Here is a 14,600-nt window from a genome sequence, read left to right on the forward strand (position 1 = left end):
AAAGCCTTTATACTTTTTTTTTTAATTTATTTTTATTTAAAGAGTTCAACAGTATATCCCAACCATTTAATCTTCCAAAAATCTTAAGGCTGTTAAAACGGTTTAATCTTTTTAATACTGTTTAATCTTTTTAATTCATTTTGTTAAAGCTTTTGTTTAGTATTATTAATTTTTATGTTTACATATGTTTGTAAATTGTGCTTTGCATGTAATGCCACTTCTTTGTATGCAATATTGACATTCTCTGTAGTTTTATCTTTGGTACCTTGGCATTAATCAAATAAAAAAAGATGAACTAATCAATTCTCTTTCCGGCTCAGACTGCATTGACTAAAACAGGTGAACTAGACTAATTCCAGTATAGAACCTATAGATTTTTGTGCATGTGCGACTGAACGAATCACTCCCGAGGCGACTCGTTTTTCCCGAGTCACATTAAAGATTCGTTCAAAAGGAACGAATCGTTCAAGAATGACCAATCACTACTTAATATATTATTTATTGCTTCCGAATGTTGTGGAGCCAGTCATGTCTGTTCTCAAACCTAAAACACAGTGCTGCGTTTCCCAAAAGCAAGGAAAGAAAACAGACATATTGACTAGTTACTGACTAGGGGTGTGCCGGTACTAGTACCGGTACCGAACGGTTCCTGGGCAAATTCCAAATGTAAGTGATCATCCCTATCCCCTTGAAGTGGGGACTTTGGAGTGAGTAGGGCATGTGCGTGCCATTAAGTAGTCGTTAGGAATGCACTTTGCTAAAGGAGCGACATTTCCTCATTATCTTCAGCTGGGATGTTCCTGTGACAGCGCAGCATGTGTCCGTCAGCAGATGTCGCTGTTTTACTGTTATAAATGTTTTTTTTTATTTTTTATTGTTGTTAACATAACCGTTGCAAATAAACATACATTTTATATTTAAATACGTTTTAAAAATATGCTACACTGTAAAACCCGACAAGTAAACTTAACTCAAACCGTTTGAGTAAACAGATTGCCTTGATTTAAACCATGTAAGTTTTAAAACTTTGCATTCAAGTAATTAAGTGATTAACTAAGTGCTGATTGTGAATTAGTGATGAACAGCTGCTGTTAACAAACAGAATCACTGAAGAAAAGAGAAACACAAGAACTACTACAACTGACTTCAGACACAGTCTTAGATGAAATCAACTGAAATAAAATACATGAAATCTCTCAAGATCTGATTAAACAACCTCACAAACAGCATCACCAGCTCCACTTATTAATAACCTGACTGACTTTATTTCTGTCAGACGTCTACAGAAGATCTTATTGAGAATGAACTAAGGTTTAGATGTTGATTTATTGTTTCATTTGAAGTAACCATGTTAGAGATCAGTGTTTGTATTACTTGGTCTCTTGACCCGTGACTTCAGTCTTTGTGTTTTCTCTGGCTGTTGTAACCACATGTTTCTGAAATATGTTAGTTGCATCTCAAAAGCCCAGAAAAAATGCCATTAGCATTTTATACTTAACCCGTTGATGATAATCATCAAACATTGACCTGTTTGCCCCGTAACCTTTGATGAAATGGTTGTGTAACTAGTTACATAATATAGTAAAAGTGATTCTAAAAAGCATTGATTCTGTGATAATCAGTTAATATGACTTACTTTCCAAACACTTTGGTCTTCTATAGTGTCAATCAGTCACCACAGACATCTACAATCAGCATATGAACCTCAACAAAGGTGACCATAATAAAAATGAAATGCAGCAGAGCATGCTGGGAGCCATGCAGCATGTTTTTTTTTTTTTTTTGTCACCATTGTTGAGGTTCATATTCTGATCATTGATGTCTGTGTGTGACTAATTGCTACCAAGGAAGAAAGATGTATGTGCATAAAGTGTTCGCTAATTTTATGTAAACAGATTACAACAAAGTCACCAGCTCTTTCAGAGACTTCCATTAAAATAAACTGAACTAATTACACAGCACTCTTTAGTCAGATTTTGAACTATGAACAGTCAGCTTCATGATTGATGATTGTCATCACCAGTAAGCTGCATAACAACCAATACCTGTTAGTATTTTCTCTGGGTTTTTGAGTTATAACAAACATGTTTTAAAAACACACGATTATAACAGCCAGAGAAAACACAAAGACTGAAATCAAGGGTCAAGAGCACAACTAAAGCAAACACTGATCTCTGACATGGTTACTTCAAATGAAACAATAAATCAACATCTAAACCTTAGTTCATTCTCAGTAAGATCTTCTGTAGACGTCTGACAGAAATAAAGTCAGTCTGGTTATTAATAAGTGGAGCTGGTGATGCTGTTTGTGGGGTTGTTTAATCAGATCTTGAGAGATTTCATGTATTTTATTTCAGTTGATTTCATCTAAGGCTGTGTCTGAAGTCAGTTGTAGTAGTTCTTCTGTTTCTCTTTTCCTATCTAATTCTGTTTGTTAACAGCAGCTGTTCATATTATTGTGCATTAATTTAGTTGGATAGCATATCATTGTATGGTTTTATCCTTTAGGTCAGGGGTGTCAAACTCAGTTCCTGGAGGGCCGGGGCCCTGCAGACTTTAGATTCAACCCTAATTAAACACACTTGATTCAACTAATCAAGTCCTTCAGGCTCATTTGAAAAAAAAAAAAAAAACATTGTGTGTTGTAGCAGGGTTGAAACAAAGCTCTGTAGGGCTCCAGTCCTCCAGGATTTGAGTTTGACACCCCTGGTTTAGGCTTTGGAAGAAAGAGTTGAAAAATGTAAATGTCTTACCAGCCACGAAGCTAGCACACAATGTGATCAAAACAGACGCCGTCATTTTCAACACTTTCTACTTAAAATTAACGCAGTTTCTATGGAAATAAGTGTTTTGTCCCTGCGCTGTTGCCCGCAAAAAAAACGAAAGTGAAAGTGATTTTGTTCCACGACAAGAAGCTTAGGTAGCTTAGGTTATTTTGAAAAAAATAACATTTCACTTTAAAATCGAATCATTCGTGCTTTTCCTTTGCTGTTAAAATCATGTGACGTGTCTTGCCGAGGATTTTGCTGACCGGAAGAAAAACAAACACAGTCATTTCCACTGCCAGAATTGCCGTAATTATCATTATAAACGCGCAAACGGTTTTGCCGACACTGGCATGACACCGGAGTACAGCACTCTGTTACAATTTTAACGTATCAACTTAAAATTGTTATTTTAAAAGTAGCATAACTTACCTGTTTCAAGATGCAGCGGGTTGTTTCGTTCATGTACGTTACTTCATGGTTTGCCCTTCTCGTTTTCTTGTTGTTTGTAGCCCACATGTGCAGTTACTGGGGTCCAAACTGTCCTGGAGAGTTAAACTCCAGCTAAATTAAAAAACTCGCTGCTCCGTCGGAAAGAGCATACTCTCAGAGTAGGTATAGCATACTTAATATCAATAAGTCCTGACTTAAGGAGTGTTAAAAGAGTACTTGATATAGGCGTTGAATGCGTTCGGGACATCATCCGCCATGTTGACTTTATGATATCTTCTTCTTCTTTGATTTTAAAGGCGGGTTGCGAACCAACTTCCAAGGTGCATACCACCACCTACTGTGATGGAGTGTGAAAAGAATGAATAACCCTTCTATTATATAGACCAATATTCTTAATAAATCTCATGACTGCATGCATTTGTTTTCTTGAATTTGGACCATCATTTAATAAGCTACTTATTAAATTCCTGGCATCCTACCTCTTGTAACTCTTCCTTAAGAATCCTCCTTTGTATTTCATATGTCTTGCATTTCTGCATAACATGCTCTACAGTTTCCTCTACTGAACAGACATCACATAGACCGGTGTCATGTTTCCCTATAATGTGTAAAGTGTGATTTAGATTTGAATGTCCTGTTCGTAAAAGTGTGAAAATAACTTGTTTTTTTTCTACTTAAGTTGTGAATTATTTTGCTTTTCTTTATGGTTTTTTGAACCTTGTAATAGTGTCGACCTGTATGACATGAGTCCCAAACTGTCTGCCATTTCCTATTGCATGCTTCTGAAATTAAATGTTTTCCTTCTGATCTACTGAGTGCAATGTGTATGTTTGGTTCTTTCATTTTAATTGATTCTTTGGCTATCTTGTCTGCTTCCTTGTTACCTTGAATTCCCACGTGTGCTGGTACCCCATAAATTTAATTATTATTCTTATCTGTCGTAAACCGTATAACCTTATCATGATTTCAGTTAATATGTCAGTTCTATTTGTTTCCAATGATTGTAAGCTCAAAAGGACTGCCATTGAATCAGAACATATTATTACTTTATCCGGTCTAACTTCATACACCCACTCTAGTGCCATTGAAATAGCTATCATCTCTGCTGTAAATTATGGAATAATATCGCGGATATTATTCAAAAGGCATTGCAAATTGTATTTGCAATTGCGTTTTCAATTTGTGGACGCATAAAATGTGACATAATCCAAACGCAAATGCAAACCGTTTGAAGGCATGAAAAAAGGCATTACCGTTTTCATTTTCGATTAAGTGAACGCACAGTGTCTGCCAAATTTAAAATGGAAATGCAAAGTCTGTTTGCAATTGTGTTTTCCATATCTTACGAGCTATGAGCCTGTCATATTTAAATAGCAATATTAATTACCACATTTGCCTTTTCACTCTCTCTGCACTGTGCATGTAAACTGTCAAAACTCAAATGGAATCGCAATACCTTTTGCATTTGAATTTCCAACGTCTACATGGAAACCTGTCCATCAAGTGACAGAGGTGGGGCCTATTTCCGTCTATTTCCGCTTGATCTATTATCCAGGGTGGAATTGGGGATACTACCACTACATGGAGCAAACGATATTGACTCTAGACCAGCTTCATCCCATATAGCAAATGTCTTCTGGACAGGAAGAGCTAAATAAACTTATCACTGTATCTAAACCAACAACATGTTTATTAGATCCTGTACCCACTAAATTACTAAAAGAGCTGTTACCTGTAGCCGAAGAACCGCTTCTCAATATCATTAACTCGTCGTTATCTTTAGGTCACGTCCCAAAACCATTCAAGCTGGCGGTTATCAAGCCTCTTATTAAGAAACCAACACTAGATCCTAGTGTACTGGCAAATTATAGGCCTATTTCAAATCTTCCATTTATGTCTAAAATTTTAGAAAAAGTTGTGTCTGCTCAACTGAGCACCTTCCTGCATAAAAATGATCTGTATGAAGAATTTCAGTCAGGTTTTAGGCCCCACCATAGCACAGAAACTGCACTTGTTAAAATTACAAATGACCTACTTCTTGCGTCAGATCAAGGCTGCATCTCATTTCTAGTCTTACTTGATCTTAGTGCTGCGTTCGACACCATCATGACATACTCATAGATCGATTACAAAACTATACAGGTATTCAAGGGCAGGCTCTAAGATGGTTTAGATCCTACCTGTCCGATCGCTACCATTTTGTTTACTTAAATGGGGTGTCATCTCATTTATCATCAGTAAAATATGGAGTGCCACAAGGATCCGTCCTAGGTCCCCTTCTATTTTCAATATACATGTTGCCCCTTGGTAATATTATTAGAAAATACGTAATTAGCTTCCACTGTTATGCTGATGATACTCAGCTATATATCTCAACGAGACCAGATGAAACTTCCCAATTATCTAAGCTTACAGAGTGTGTTAAAAATGTAAAAGATTGGATGACAAATAATTTTCTCCAATTAAATTCGGATAAGACAGAGATATTAGTTATTGGACCAAAAAACACCACACAGAATCTTGTAGATTACAATCTGCAACTAGAGGGATGTACTGTTACGTCCTCTACAGTCAGAAATCTGGGTGTTATATTGGACAGCAATTTGTCTTTTGAAAATCATATTTCCAATGTTACAAAAACTGCATTCTTTCATCTTAGAAACATTGCCAAGCTATGAAACATGTTATCTGTTTCTGATGCAGAAAAGCTAGTTCATGCTTTCATGACCTCTAGACTGGACTATTGTAATGCACTTCTAGGTGGTTGTCCTGCTTCGTCAATAAACAAGCTACAGGTAGTCCAAAATGCAGCAGCTAGAGTCCTTACCAGGTCAAGCAAATATGATCATATTACCCCAATTTTACAGTCTCTGCACTGGCTACCTATTAAGTTCCGTATCAGTTACAAATTATCATGACTCACCTATAAGGCCCTAAATGGTTTAGCTCCTGCGTACCTAACTAGCCTTCTACCACGCTACAACCCATCACGCTCCCTAAGGTCACAAAACGCTGGACTTTTGGTAGTTCCTAGGATAGCAAAGTCCACTAAAGGAGGTAGAGCTTTTTCACATTTGGCTCCCAAACTCTGGAATAGCCTTCCTGATAATGTTCGGGGTTCAGACACACTCTCTCTGTTTAAATCTAGATTAAAAACGCATCTCTTTCGCCAAGCATTCGAATAATGTATCTCTTAAATTGTGAGTGTAGTTGCATCTGCATTTTTATTCTTTAGCTTGGGTTAAACTAATTTTACTTTGTTGGATCAGCAGCTATGCTAATGATGTCTCTATTTTGTTTCTATGTTTTGCCACGGGATTTACATCCCGTGGTAACTAGGATTCACACAAGCTCCAGTCTGCATCCAGAACACCTGAGAAGAGATGATGCTGACCCTCAGAGGACCCCAGATGATGCTAACCTTGAATCAACAAACAGAACTAACAATTATTGCTACATGTGTGACTGCATCATATAATTACTATTAATTAATAATATTGATAGTTCATCATCTAGCTGACTACGTCTTGTATTATTATTATTATTATTTTTATTTTTCTAAAATCCTGTCAAACGTGCACAAACTACTAGCTACTACTAAATATTGTAGAAACATAATTTTCTGTAAAGTTGCTTTGTAACGATTTGTATTGTAAAAAGCGCTATACAAATAAACTTGAATTGAATTGAATTCTGGCCCAGATCCGGGCCACACAGGACTTTTCCCTTGGCCCAAGTACTGCAAAGAATGACTGGATTAAATACATAAAGGATATTTATATTATTTAACAAATTTTATTATTGCAGCTTTGAGTTTTGAGTATTCTAAGTTGCTTTTAAATGTTTTATTAATTTTGAGGAATATTTTTTATTTTTTTGTTAGTGCGTGTTTACATTTATTCTAGAACTAAAATAAAATTTTATTCCCTGTTTTTTTCAACAAAGGGACAGAAGAGCTTTCAGTTAATAAATGGGAAAAATAAATGGGTATTAATAAATACTTTACTAGTTACTTTAAAAAAGGTTATCTGATTACATAACTCACATTACTTGTAATGCGTTACCCCCAACACTCTGTGTGTGTGTGTGTGTGTCTGTGTGTGTGTATATAATTTTTTTTCACATTTTTAAAAGATTATTTTCACACAATAACTATCGTATTCCCATCTTGTAAAACCAGCTGTTTATAATACTCACCTTTCCTTCTTGCTCAGCATTTACAATAGTAAATCACAGCAGCAGCAGCAATGAGCAACACAGAAACAATTCCTCCTACAGAAGACAGACCTGAATCTATAACAGATAAAGAGAGAGTGAATGATAAGCATTTAACAATCTAAACCTTACATTTACATATGTTCACTTTGGTCATCAGTTTTTGTGAAGTGACATTCAGCCAAGTATGGTGACCCATACTCAGAATTTGTGCTCTGCATTTAACCCATCCGAAGTGCACACACACAGAGCAGTGAAAACACACACACACACACTGTGAACACACACCCAGAGGCAGTGGGCAGCCATTTATGCTGCGGCGCCCGGGGAGCAGTTGGGGGTTCGATGCCTTGCTCAAGGGCACCTAAGTCGTGGTCAGTGTTGGGGAGTAACTAGTTACATGTAACGGCGTTACGTAATTTAATTACTAAATTAATGTAACTGTAATCAGTTACAGTTACTAAGAAAACATGAGTAATTAAATTACAGTTACTTTTGAAAATTTTAACGATTACAAAGAGGATTACATTTGAATATTTACACATCCTCATACAGCTTATTTCTTTCCCAAATTGCACTAAGACATATGGCCCATAATCTCCGCGACGCGGAAAACACAGTCTGGTTCGTAGAATCCAGTCATAAAAATGGAATTCAGCCTAACGCGGACGGAATATGTCACATTATGGAAGGATAAATCAAAACTAGGTCAGTACACTTGAAACAAAACGCGATATGAGAGTGTCTGTGAATATTAAGCCGCAAAATGACAATCTATGAATCCAGCACTTTCTGCGTGTCTGTGGAAACCTGGCGCTGACTGGCCATCAGGAGAACCAGGACAATTCCCGGTCGCCTGGCAGATTTGGCCCGCTATTTTAATATTGTTATTGTATAATTGCACGCAGAATGTACTAAAGCGATTCTTTCCGAATCCGCCATTCGATTATTAAATCTCTAATAAATCATGGATCTGTTAGTCGTGACTGGAAATGGTTGGGCGCGCGCGCTCTCTGCACCTCCGCCGAACGGTTTGGATCAGACTTCAAGTAATCAATACGAGAGAGAAAGAGAATAGAGTGGACTGTGGAAGCGCACAGCTGGAGCAGAGAAGCGACACTTCTGTTCAGGGTTTCACTCACATTTCACTGCTGGTTATATATACTATATATAATTTTGTATGTGATGAATAAAAATCTTGAATCTTGAAGTGCAGGTCAGTTTTATCTGTAAATATGCTATTGTAGTTTTGACTTTGTTTACTTAGTCAAGCAGCAGCAGCACATTGCTCACACTCACTCAAAATACTGTATAAAACGACATCATTAATATCTATTGTAATGTTACAGTAGTAATTTAGCAGACAAATGATCATATTTTATCATAGGTTTAGGGGGAGCTAATGCAGACAAAAACACAACCCTTAGGAAAATTTATGTAGCCTATAGTATGGCACTAACCATAGTTTAGTGAAAAAAATATAGAAATGTCCGCAACACTGCTAAACATGGGAGTTAGAAGCAGTGTTGCGGACATTTCTATATTTTTTTCACTAAACTATGGTTTGACATTATTAATTTTTCACTTCAGTAGTTTCTTTTGTCCTGCACCTGCCAGAAGGTGGGATGTGCACACAATTACTTATTTAACACTAACCGCGGAGTTTAACCATGGAATTTGTAGTAAAAATAAATAAAGTGGTAATTAATTTGCCAAAAAACAATCTGCACTTACAAAACATGGTAAAAGTCAAATAAAAATCTTCAGTATTAAAGTCATGAGAGGATGGATGGATAATAGAAGAGAAGGTGCAGTTCAGGAGAGAACTCTAAATTATATTGCATGTCCCCAACCTAAGGATTTAAATCTTTTTCATGTCAGGTCCAAACACAAAATAGGGTTGTCCATGTTTCAGAATGTGTTGCGGGTGTATGAGTGTGAGATTTCCCAGCCTAATTTTTGAACACAAACATAATCTCTAGAACTGCTGTGAGTCCCTTCATGAGCATTTTACTTATTTTGAGAAACTATCATATACAAAGAGACAGCAGTGTTTCAAAAAGACACCAACGTTTCAGGAGTTTAGTACACAAAATAGGACACATGCTTATTAGATAACCGTGTATGAGTTGATGTATATGCTTGTATTTTTTTTACTAACAATTTTTTCCCCAAACCATTGTTAGAGTACAGTGTTTCCTGTATGCAAAGATTTGGTTTCAAAAACAGTATCTATAAACTATTTCTTTAGATTTTAAATCTGCATTGAACTTCAGATCAATCTCAAAGTAAAATGCAGTACTAAAGTGATTTTGTGGTGGATGTGTTCAAATGTGATCATCTTAATTCAAGTGATGAAGGATGGTGAAAGTCTGACAGTCTTGAGCACTACTTAAACCTGCATGGTGTAAATGTTTGAAAAGGATTTACAGTTGCCAAAAAACATTCATTAGAAATTTAAAAAAGTAATCAAAAAGTACTCAAAAGTAATTAGTTACATTACTTTATTAAAGTAAAGTTACACTACTATTACATTTTAAACAGGGTAACTTGTAATCTGTAACCTATTACATTTCCAAAGTAATCTTCCCAACACTGGTCGTGGTATTGAAGGTGGAGAGAGAACTGTACATGCACTCCCCCCACCCACAATTCCTGCCAGCCCGGGACTCGAACTCACATCCTTTCGATTGGGAGTCCGACTCTCTAACCATTAGGCCACGACTCCCCGTTTTGGATTTTGTCTTAAAGGGGTCACATGATGCTGCTAAAAATAACATTATTTTGTATATTTGGTGTAACGAAATGTGTTAATGTGGTTTAATGTAAAAAAAAAAAATATTTTTCACATAATGCACCTATCACATATCGTTGCTCCTCTATGCTCCACCTTTATGAAACACTTACATTTTTACAAAGCTCATTGGTCTGGAAAAGCGAGGTGTGCTCTGATTGGCCAGCTATCCAGTGCATTGTGATTGGCCGAATACCTCAAGTGCGTGATGGAAATGTTATGCCCCTCACTATATTGTGATGCATGTCCCAGCACAACGAGACAAAACCACTACATCCCATTACAAACCAGGCATTTAATTGTTGCATCCAGTTGGGACATAATTACTGATTATAATGCCTTATACTATTTATACTATGACTTACATGCAATTTTATTCGTGCACATAACACTGAAACATGGACTTTGCTTATTGCATTGAATTATTTTTTTTTGTCTGTCAATTTATTCATTTATTTATTTTAATGAGCACCAGATGGGGCTGTTTTCGAAACTCATGAAGCTTGTGTTTTTCTCTGAACAGACAGAGGAGAATATAATCATGTGATTGAATCATTCTAATAATTTATTATAGTTTACAATAAGTTATGTTATTCTGCTTTAGTGTGAAGGTGTAATATAAATGTAAATAATGTAAATAAATTCAATTTATTTTTCACATATGTTTATAGATGAATCTGTGTAAAAATAAAACAACAACTCTCAATTAAAATAAAATAATAATAATACAAAATTCTAGAAAAACTAAAAGTGCAACTTCATTTAGAAAGCAAATGTCTTACTAGTACTTGCAAATACAGGGTTTTTAGATGAGGAAGAAAGATGATCAATATTAGACTGCGAAATTAAAAGTTTAGCGTTTAAATTATATACAAAATGTCAGAATTTTAATCTTAAAGAATCTGACATTATTTGATCATGTTATAATAAAAAATAAAAAGCTTTATTTAGAAAGAGCAAACATTTCGGTCACAACATGACTCTCAAACCACATCCTGATTCATATACACACTCCTTCTTATAAACATAACTACATATTTTCTGATCAGAGATGTGTAGTTTAATGCTATTACATGTTTGACTATAATGTAATCATGTGAATGATATCAGTGTGTTTATCATGTGTTTGGTCAAATCTGAACTATATGAAGTCAGTGACCCCGCTGCAAACTTACTAAAACATTAAGAAAACAGTAATAACATTAAAGAATAAAACACCACATCAATTTTTGAAGAATGGGTTGTAGTTTCAAAAAGTGATTCTTAACTTGTGAATGTGATAATTGTGTTATTGTTTCTCTTCTTCTGTGTCAGACACACTTTCTTTTTTTGTAGATTATAGTGTCACAAAAAGCTGTTCACAGAGGCAGGACAGGAAGACACTCTTCAGCTACAAACTAAACACAGATGCTCTGAATGTCCACTCTCACCTACATGAGGTTTGTCCACCAACAGAACAAACCACATTTCTACAGAAATCAGACCACAGCAGGTTTCAGTTTGACTCAGACGAACATCAAACTTGTACAATGAGATCATACCTGGTGTTAACTTAATATATATATATATATATATATACATACACACACACACACACACACACACACACACAACACTTTTTAAATCATGAGGGTTATGATTCACACAATCTGTAAAAATATTTAGCCAACTCAGTCAAATATTTACACTTAGTTACATTTCAAAAGGAAGTTAAATGATTTAAATAAATCATATTTCGTCCATCAAGAAACAGTTAAAGTCTTCAGAAGAACTATAACACTATCGTATAGAAATGTGGAGAGTGAACTAGGAGGGTCAAACTCTGATGGGGGAGGATACACAGAGCTGTTTTAGCAGACAGTCTTTTAAATCACACACTGAACTTGTAGAAATGTTTCACACACTTGCTTTGTTTTGTTTGTGCTGCTGGCGCCTAATTGGTAAGTAACAATTTTTATGGCTTTGTTTCATTTTGCAGGTTCATTTTTATCATTGCGAGATCTACTTCAGGTCTCCATTCTGAACTGATAATAGTAATTTCAAGGCATTGAGATAATGAAATAAAATCTGGAAAAGTGTTGGAAAATAATGGAAATTACTAATAAATGTACATACTTTATCTCAGCAGCTGCTTTCAGATCTCAGCTAACCTTTGTTAATTTAGTTTTTCAATCAATCATCCAATCCATAAATCAATCAGTCTTCAGTAACAATGAGCAAAATGTGTGAACACAGATTCAGTGAGATTCAGTGAGCGTGTTTTATCTAATGATAAAAAAAAAAAAATGAAGCAAACATTTTCAGCATATATTTAAAAAAATAAATCATGCATTTTTACACATTGATTTTGGACTAGCAGATAAACTTCAAACAAATGAAAGGTTAAATGTTTGGTTCACACATTTCTGTCTGTTCATATTTTTCATCTTTCATCTGCTTCGGTGCGTCTGCTGCCGTTCTGGACGTCTCTCAGTTCATATTTAAACAAATACAAACGAAATGATTTCAGGCTTTATGAACCATCAAGAGTCTTTATCTGTGACAAAACCTGTTGATGTTCTTCAGGTGTGTTTGGTGAATCAGTGTCAGTGATGGAGGGAGACTCTGTCACTCTTAACACTGATCTTACTCAAATACATCAAAATGAAGAAATATGGTGGAGATTTGGAGCTGACAAGTCTCTCATAGCTAAAATCACAAGAGAGAAAGAAGTCCATGATAAGAGATTCAGAGACAGACTGAAGCTGGATCATCAGACTGGATCTCTGACCATCACAAACATCACAACTCAACACGCTGGACTCTATGAACTAAAGATTAGAGGAAGACAGTCAACAAAATCATTTAATGTTTCTGTCTTTGGTGAGTAGAAAAATCACTTGTCCTCTCATTATTTTGAACAGCATTTTTCTGTTAAAATGTGTTCATTATTTGAGTTGAACATGTTTTAACCATCATTTTTACAAGGTTGTAGGGTTGATGATGTGTTCATAAAACCCTAAAACATATAAAATATATAACACCCATTGTTCATGTCTTATGGTCTTAGTATTGAAACACTGGGAACTTTAATCTTTATTAATCAGCCCTATTCACACTTTAGTGCCTGAATTTTTAACTGTTTTTTTTTTTGAAGGACGTGTGAAACTACATGAACATGAATTAACATAATTGAATAAAAATATAATGTATAGTTTGACATGACAGAAACATTCACCGACAGTCAACGTACAATGCTGAAAATAAGATCACTGTGTAGATTTAACCTTATTTTTAGTTTATTCTCTCAATATTTTCAGCTCATCTGTCTGTTCCTGTCATCAGCAGTAACTCTTCCCAGTGTTCATCATCAACTTCATCATCATCATCATCTTCATCATCACAGCAGAATTGTTCATTGTTGTGTTCAGTGGTGAATGTGGGTCATGTGACTCTCTCCTGGTACAAAGGAAACAGTTTATTGTCCAGCATCAGTGTGTCTGATCTCAGCATCAGTCTCTCTCTACCTCTGGAGGTGAAATATCAGGAGAAAAACAGCTACAGCTGTGTGATCAACAATCCCATCAGAAACCAGACCACACATCTCAACATCACTCAACTCTGTCAACCATGTGAAGGTATGGCAGCTCTGTTTTTATGTTCATATTCACTTATGAATGTCTCTCTTCATCATCATACCACTCTTCTTCATGTCTTCCAGGAGGCTCAGTCTCTCTGATAGTGTTGATTTCTGCTGCTGGGTCTCTGTTGATTGTAGCTGCAGTCATGATGTGCTGCATTTGCTGGAAACACAGAAAAAACTATCAAAAACGCAAGTATTAACTTCTCATTTTAACAAGTATTAAAACAAATAATAGTATACTTTAAAAATAAATTCTACTTTAATTAATATTTAGCATTTATCTCCTTTTTATATAAAGAACAAAATAATATTTGTAGATACTGGTTTTGACAATTATAATAATACTGGTCAACGCTTTCAAATTTATATCACTCACACAAAAAAACAAATAATATTTGTTTAGCATAATCTGCTGGGGTTTTTTTATGTGTATGTGTGGAAATTTTTTTAAATGTCATATTAAATTTGACAACGCAGTTTTAAAAAAGTGCAGTGTTTAATTTTATGCATTAACTTTGACAGCGCTAATAAAATATGTTTTGGGCTTTGATTGAATTGAATTATGACTGAGATTGTTGTTTTAATGTTGTTCAAACAGTTCAGACTTGTGAAGACACGATCACCTCTGCTGTTATGTTACATTATCCAAAATCCTTTGAAAGGAATGCACATAAATCGGTAAGAAATCCTATTTAAACTTCTTCTTCTTCTGAGACTAAATTTTAAATGTAGCTCAGACTAGAACCACCAA

At 35.4% G+C, this 14,600-nt stretch overlaps 2 protein-coding genes across 2 annotated transcripts in view; one reads left to right on the forward strand and one right to left on the reverse strand.

Annotated features, from left to right (window-relative positions):
- LOC132160265 (carcinoembryonic antigen-related cell adhesion molecule 3-like) overlaps positions 1–3,029 on the reverse strand; it is a 387,492-nt gene extending 384,463 nt beyond the window's left edge. Inside the window, exon 1 of the mRNA XM_059570008.1 lies at positions 2,754–3,029. Coding sequence (XP_059425991.1) covers positions 2,754–2,799 — 46 coding nt within the window. The 5' untranslated portion in view covers positions 2,800–3,029. The remainder of the gene's footprint in view (positions 1–2,753) is intronic.
- Positions 3,030–7,465: 4,436 nt separating this feature from the next.
- Positions 7,466–13,945, forward strand: LOC132159348 (SLAM family member 9-like). The gene is made up of 4 exons (XM_059568860.1): positions 7,466–7,531; positions 8,126–8,141; positions 12,811–13,089; positions 13,527–13,945. The coding sequence occupies exons 1-4, from the start codon at positions 7,466–7,468 to the stop codon at positions 13,943–13,945; spliced, it is 780 nt and encodes a 259-aa protein (XP_059424843.1).
- The last annotated feature ends 655 nt before the right edge of the window (positions 13,946–14,600 follow it).

Source organism: Carassius carassius, chromosome 16 (genome assembly GCF_963082965.1).
Source record: "Carassius carassius chromosome 16, fCarCar2.1, whole genome shotgun sequence".
Lineage (NCBI taxonomy): Eukaryota > Metazoa > Chordata > Actinopteri > Cypriniformes > Cyprinidae > Carassius > Carassius carassius.